At 32.0% G+C, this 8,023-nt stretch overlaps 1 protein-coding gene across 5 annotated transcripts in view; it reads left to right on the top strand.

Annotated features, from left to right (window-relative positions):
• KCNT2 (potassium sodium-activated channel subfamily T member 2) overlaps window positions 1–8,023 on the top strand; it is a 271,111-nt gene that overhangs the window by 96,188 nt on the left and 166,900 nt on the right. For all 5 annotated transcript variants that reach the window (XR_002771293.1, XR_002771292.1, XM_012813477.1 and 2 more), the window contains one exon: window positions 4,240–4,348. Coding sequence is in view for 3 of the 5 variants with exons in the window: in XM_012813477.1 (XP_012668931.1) it covers window positions 4,240–4,348 (109 nt within the window). In the remaining 2 variants the exon portion in view is untranslated. The remainder of the gene's footprint in view (window positions 1–4,239; window positions 4,349–8,023) is intronic.

Here is an 8,023-nt window from a genome sequence, read left to right as displayed (position 1 = left end):
TGTATACATTGTGCGTGTCTGGTCTATGAAAATTAGGTCAACTTAAGGAGGTGATCAAGGTATGGTGGTTCAGCTGAGATATATAGCTTGAGACAGAGGGCTAGGTTTGTAGCATGATTTGACAGCAGTATACATCAGTATGCTTTTTTGTAGAAAAACTTGATGGCAATACATCTTTTTAGATTTCTTTATTTAGAGAAGTCCTTTATTTCACCTTCTTGAAAACTTTTCTTCTAGATATAAAGTACTAGTTTCACATGGTTGATATTTTTCCCTTTAGGGTGTTTTCCAAACTTTGCAGAGGTATCAAACCATTTTTTTTTTTTCCTCTGCTATACATTGAAATAATAGAATTGTCTTGGACCACACATTAAATAGACAACACTAATGAAAGATCATTAGCCAAAGAAGGTCTGCAGATACTTTTTTGTGATATCCAACACCACAGAGAAGCAAAAAAGTCTTTGCCAAATCAGCTCATGGACTTCAGGCCGTAGGTTGGACACCCCCGTTTTAGGATGGTTTTCCTTGCTTGCCTAGCTTCCATAATTGCTGATGACAGTCCTAGGTCATACGACTTCATTTATAGGTGCTGTCAAGGTTTTGTCTTGGCATTTGGTTTTTAACAGTTCAAATAAAATATGACTGGGCATCATTACCTTTTGGATTATATAATTTGAATTTTCTGAGATCCTGGAACTTAGAAATTGACAAAATTGAAAAGTTTCCAACCACTATTTCTTCAAATTATTTTTTGCTCCCTTTTCTCATTTGTTTTCTTCTTGAGAATTCCATTATATTATGCAACACTTTTTAAAATTGTTACACAAGTGCCTGAACTCTGTTCCTTATTTCCTCCCCTTTTCTCTCTTCTTTTTAAATTGGGTAAATTATATTGATCAAGTTTACTGATGTTTTCTTTTGTCATCTCCATTCTATTTCAATGACTATCAGTGAATATTTTTAAAGCTTTAGTTTTTTACTTTAGTTTTAAAGTATTTTTATTGGTCTGCTGGAATTTTCTGTTTTTATTTATTATAGAAATATTTTCCATTGCATTACTGGTTGTAGATCTAGCAGCAGCTTTATATCTTTGTCTGATAATTCTATCATTTTAGATGATTTAGAAGTTACCACCTATTATCATTTTGTTTTTTTCTCATGAAGAACAGATTACATTTTCTTGGCACTTCATATATTGAATAATGTTGCATTATATTTTGGATATTTCATTAATATTGTAGAGTCTTGGTTTCTCTGCATTATCCACAAAAGTGTTGATGTTATTATACTGGCAAGGAGTTAATGTGGTTCAACCAAAAATAAGCAAACTTTATCACCCTTAAATTGGCAGTGGTTCAAATATCGTTTCAGATTGTGTTTATTCTTGCCCATGCATGGTTCAGTGGTCAGTGAAAGAAGTATAAATTTATACAGAGAGTTCCTGATGTATGTTCTTTGTCTCTGCTGTTTCCTGTCTCCAGGAGCCCTAGTTGCCCCAGACTCCATTCTCTAGCTCTTCTGACAGATTTGCTGTGCAGTTTTAGCCAACTTAAGCTGCCAAGTTCAAAATGGCAAAAACAGAGAAATTATGATATGTAAGATGCTTCCTCCCAGCTTTTACTTCCATCTAAAATCTGTCTACTATAATTCATTTTCTAGAACCTTTATGTGAATGTTTTATAGATTTTTATCTGGAGTTTATAGTTGTTATCTGCAGGAAGGACAATTTATTAAGAATTTCCTATTCCATATTGGTGGATCTCCTAGTCATTCTTTATTTCTCCTTCCATGACTAATATCACATTTGTTGCTGGTTCCAGCTGGCAAATTTCAGCTGGTTGACTCTTGCTAAGAGATTTATCCTTGTTCTTTAGTTTGTATCCTTAATGATATTGCTTTTCTTATTACTAAGATAATACAAATAATAATAAAACAGCTTGTTTATTCCACAATAACTAACCGCCAAACTCTATTAAAAGTTGTACATGTTGTATTTCACTATAGCAATTCTGTGAGATAGAAAGAATCTACATTTCGGAAATGAAGAATTTGGATTTGTTCCAACCTGGTTAGGTACTGCAGGACAGGAAAGAGTTAAAACCCTCCTAAGAATCCATTATCTTTGGGCAGGGCATGGTGACTCACACCTATAATCCTGGCACTCTGGGAGGCACAGGTGGGCAGATAGCTTGAGCTTACAAGTTCGAAACCAACTTGAGCAAAAGCAAGACCCCATCTCTACCAAAAATAGAAACACTGAGACAAGAGGATCGCTTGAGCCCAAGAGTTGAAGATTGTTGGGAGCTATGATGCCATGGCATTCTATACAGGGCAATAGTAGGAGCCTCTGTCTGGAAAAACAAAACGTAACAAAACTATATATATATATATCTTTAAAACAATGAAATGAAATAAAAGAAAAACCAATATGTTGATATTTTTGATTTGGTTTAATTTTTATTTTTTTCTTTTCATGTAAAATGTTATACTTACTGTGAAAGAGAAACAGTGATAACACTCTACTAAATTATCTATAATGCTCACCTCAGATTCAAAAGCATGTTACATGAATTAACAGATACTCACTTGGTGAATCTTAGTAGGCATTATTAGGCTTACTAATGTTTTGACTGTTAGCCTATAAGATGCATATTGCCCACTTAAGCTATTCTAGCCTAAAATTCTTTAACTTTCATGTAACTTAAAGTTACTGTCTTAGTTGGCCTTCCATAACAAATCACAGGTGGATCGTAAATAGCAGACATTTATTTCTCATAGTTCTGAAGGCTGGGAACTCTTAAGACCAAAGAGCTGGCAGATTCGTTATTTGGTGAAGACCTGATGCTTGGTTCATAGACTTGTCTTCTGACCTCATTCTTTCATGGCTAAGGGGCAAGGGAGCTCTCTGAAGGCTCTGTACTATGACTATCTGATTCCTACTGAAGATCCTATCTTCTAGTAGCATCATAATGGGGGTAAAGGTTTCAATGTATGAATTTTGAGAGGACCCAGATATTCAGTCTATAGAAGTTATTGACCATCAACAGCATCTTCTTTCTGCATTTGAACGAATAGTCTCTCGTATCTACCTGTATTTTTGATCTTCCTTTCTTTTCCCTAGCAGTGTTGTCAAATAGAACTTTCCATGATGACAAAATACTCCATACCCTCACTGTCTACTATGGCAGCCACTAGCTACGTGCCCCTTTGAGCACTTGAAATGTGGCTAGTGTGATTAAGGAATTAAATTCTCAATCTTAGTATTTCATTTTTGTTAATTTAAGTTAAAACAGCCAATGTCCTTATTGGCTACTAATATGGATGTGGTACTTCAGAGCCCATTTGTGCTTCCTTTTCAAAGCATATTAGCTAATTGTATTGTGTATTTCTCTAATACTTTGCTTTGGTTTATTTGATTTGTTCTATTACTTACAGGGTGACTACTATGTGTAAGATTTCATGTTAAACATGATTTTGATTCTCTTACTCAGTCTTAGCATCATTTCATTAAAAATAAAAACTTTCTGATATATTTTTTATATCTGAGAGTTCTTTGTCTCCAAACATATGTGTGTGCACACACACACGTAGTCAAAATTCTTTTAACTTTACTGTCACATAAGAAAGTAAAAAAATGTATTCTCTACATTTATAGTCACTGTTTTCCTTTCATTGATCTTTCTATGTATGTTAATATTGTAAGTCAATTTTTTTCTCTATGGAAATTTCTCTAACAAACTAATAATTGTGCTACAATTCTAAAGCTTCTGACCACAGGAATTTTCAGGGAAAAAATATTTTTATATCTGTCTAGCTACTCTCAATCTCTGCTAATTTTTTAAGTGCTGGGTTTTATCTCTGATTTAATTAAGTGTTGTTACACTCTTTAATAGAAATAACAAGTGTTCTTAAAAATAAGTCCTTACGCCGAGTGCAGTGGCTCACACCTCTATCCTACCACTCTGGGAGGCCAAGGCAGAAGAATAGCTAAGAGAGGAGTTTGACGTTGGTGTGAGCTAGGCTAAGTCCATGGTAGTCTAGCCTCAACAACATAGTAAGACTCTGTCTCAAACAAAAAAAATAAATAAATAAATTGAAAACACCTTATAATAAATTATTTTCATGCTTAATTTTTAACCGTAAATGTGACTAAACAAACCAATTGCTTGATAATTTTTACTTCATAATCATAAAAGTTTTAATTTATCTCATGAGAATTTAACTTCCTCATTTCAGGATCACCAAACCATTTTGAGAGCGTGGGCTGTGAAAGATTTTGCTCCGAATTGTCCTTTGTATGTCCAGATACTAAAGCCTGAAAATAAATTCCATATCAAATTTGCGGGTAAGTTTTTATCTTGAATGAAATCCATTGAATTTCCTCAGATTCCATTGTGATTTAAGAGTTATGTCTCTGAGGTTAGTGGAAACTTAATGCATTGAAGATTCTGAAGGATAGAAAAGGAGTCCTTTAAAATCATTTACTTGTTAAGGAGGATTCTTCACGTATGAAGAAATATGTGACAAGATAATATATTGGGATGTATCTTGACTTTTTTATATGACTTGGTGGTTTTAGCACCTGAATTTACTAAATAACCCGATAAGCCTAAGGAGCAGCAGTAGATGTGTGCCTAATTCAGACACGGATTTCAAATGCTGTGTCTGTTTGTTTATACTTAGGTTTATACATAGATAATACTTTGCTATAGATTATTGAATATGCATATAAACTTATACCATAGAGTAATATATTAAAATATATGCAGGTAATTTAAATAAATTTAATTCTGGGGGTGGACTTTGAAAAAGGTGTATATGAGGATTTTTATTAATTTTTTTTTCTTTTGAGACACTGCTTTTAAAGTAATTGACCACATGAAATTATGTTTTAAACTGTTAGGAAATTGCACAGTAAAAGGTATTTGTTTTTTTTCTTAAATGCTTCTGTAGGTGAAAGGAACTAATTTTGATTTAGGTAGGAATTTATGTTGATTTCTCCAAACATAATGACCTTATTGTGTTTTAATAGTCTAAAGACTCAAGTCATTAAAATGCAGTTCAATTTAGGAGTATATCAGCAAAATATATTTCCTTCAGAAAATACGTTTACATATTTTATAATGCTTACCCATTAGGATATGATATTGAAATAAAAAATTATAAACACTAAGAAATTTTAGCTTAATGTTAAGAAAACCATGATGTAGTTGCTGTCCAATTTTTTCTATCTTACATCTTCTAGAATCCCCACAAATGATGTCACCAATTTCTTTTTCTAAAAATGTATAGAAAACAACTTAAAGTAATGGCTTCCAACCCTGGTTGCATATTAGTGTGTCTCTGAAGAATTCTTAAAAAACTGATCACAGAGATTCTGATTTATATAGCCTAAAATGGTGCCAGGGCTTCTCTAAACCTATTTCCTAAACTTGAAAAGCAGACTTTGTGAAATTAAATGGAAATATATATGGAAGGTGCTTCATCTATAATTGGCCATCATTAAATGCCAGTCATTTATCTGTAAGACCTTTGTATCTAAGCTATCTTGTTTTCGTTATTATTTAGGCTAAGGAACATTTTGGAAAAAAATTTTGTTGTACCAATAATGACTTTTCAGTGGTAGTAATGACATGAGCCCTAGGGAATGTCCTAATAAAAATACATTATCTTTGAGTGGTACCATGTAAAACTTAGATAAGCAGATTAATATTTTGAGTCCTATTTTTTTCTGCTATTAAAAGGCCATAATATATATACTATCTTTATTCCATTAGGTTTTTCAGTAAAGATTAAAAATAAATAACATCTGAAATATATTAGGTGTTTGATAAATGAATATTTTTAACTAGATCTTAAAACAATACATAGTTTGGGAAGACAATTTATAGTTTTGAGTATGTCATAAGTAAAATTCAGAACAGATTCAGTTCTTTCTCCCTTCTTAAGAAAGTCATTGATACGCTCTCCCAGAAATCACTCACTGAAATAGTCTACTTCTACAAACAAAAAATTATTTGCCGGCGGCACTGTGGCTCAAAGGAGTGGGGTGCCAGCCCCATATACTGGAGGTGGCGGGTTCTAAACCTGGCCCCAGCCAAAAACAGCAAAAAAAAAAAAAAAAAAAATTATTTGCATTAATCCTTTCTCAAATTCTTATTTTCCAATTATTTTGATAAACACATCAAGATGAATGAATTATTTACATTTTCTATGCCAATAATTTATGTCACTATTTCTCATTTTGAACTCTTGAAATTTCTTCTAACAATGTGTGCATTCTTTCTTGGCTGAGATTACAACATTTCAGAGGAACTCTCTTTATATTATATGAAGATAAAAAGGACCTTTGTTTCACTAAAATGTCATAAAAAGAGTTTAAAGTGATGTATGAGGCTTTCCAACCAGTATAATATGTTTTGTACCTTAGTATGAGGTCACAAAGATTATGGACTTTATCTTCAGCGGAGTATCAAGTTGTTACCAAGTTTGTATAGTAGATTGTTAAAATAATGTTCCCAAGGAACCCTGCTCCCTTTATGTGTCCTGTTGATGTGTGACTTTGTAGCTTTTTCATGAAGAGGTGAGTTCTATTTCACCACCCTTGAATATGGGATAGTCTTGTGACTTCCTTTGACCAATAGAATGTAACAAAAACTACATTGTATAACTTCACAAGCTAAAGCCCTAAAAGCCCAGGCAGATTTTGCTTTTCCTTTATTGGAACAGTGCTCAGAGACTAAATGTTTAGCTTCTCTAAGGACAAAAAATCTCATGGAAGGTGAGATATATCCATCTGAGCATCTCATGTCTAACTCTCAACTTACCGGCCAACACAAGGAATCATGCTGACCCCCAGAATTTTGAGAAGTAAAATAGTGGTTGTGTTAAGTTTAATTTGGGGGGTTATTTGTTATGTAATAATACATAACTAATTTTGTTTATGATAAGATAATAATTGCTTTCATTTTGAATCATGTAAACTTTATAATATTCTTTATATTTTGACCTTTCTTTGTATTCTTACGAGTACTAAATAAGCAGGTTCAAATTTTCAGAAGATATAGAATAAGACACTATTTTTTCCATTTATTTTAATAGTCCCTTCAAATTAACCCTAAATTGAGGAAAGCCAACCATGATCATAATATATGAATTTTTAAAAGTAACTTCATTGTTTATCCAATTTATAAATGTTTCAAATACAAGAAAGTAAAAAACAGACTAGCAACTATTACTTTGTGTATATCTATCATTCATATCTTTTATAGATCTATTTCTCTTGAATAAATTGACTTAGGCATTTAAGTAAGTTATTAAAGTATTACATATTACTTAAATGAATTATATAATTACACTATTAATTATAATTAAGTTAGTAATACTTTGATTAGATCCAAAGGAGAAAAGAACTTTATAGATATTATTTCAGCAATAAAAAGTTATGCTTTTACACACATCACCAAGAAAGGAAGGTAAAATAATGAGCCTAGTGAAAGAACGAATAAAATAACTTGATGGAATAATCATTTTAATAAAACATTTCTGAATATAAATTTAACTTTATTACACATTACAGTGGGAATCAAGTAGCAAAACTGTCATTCACTGATAATTTGATTACACTTACAAGAAATAAGTCATATGTTTCTCCTAGAAAAACAAAGTTTGCTTTCAGCAAGTTGTCCTTTTTATATAATAAATTTGTCAGAGTAAAGTGATTAAAATTATAAATTTCAGAATGGGACATTCCTTGGTGAAATATTTGTTCAACTATGTACTAACTGCATAACCTCAGGCTTTTTCATGTCCCTAAGCATGAGTTTTTTCATTTTGCAAGTAAAAATGATAGAGAAATTACCCTATGAGATTATTCTGATAAAAATAAAATACTCAGAAGGAAATAACCATCAATAAATGACATCCACCAAAGTGATTGTTTTCATTTTACCATTACTGGCTATTTCATAACAAAGTTGTATTATATTTGTTTCCAGGAAAAAATAACTGGGTTCTCCCA

Source organism: Otolemur garnettii, unplaced genomic scaffold (assembly GCF_000181295.1).
Source record: "Otolemur garnettii isolate 467f Iridium unplaced genomic scaffold, OtoGar3 scaffold00265, whole genome shotgun sequence".
NCBI classification, from domain to species: Eukaryota; Metazoa; Chordata; class Mammalia; order Primates; family Galagidae; genus Otolemur; species Otolemur garnettii.
Note: the sequence above shows the minus strand (reverse complement) of the source record. Positions and strands in the feature narration are given on the sequence as shown.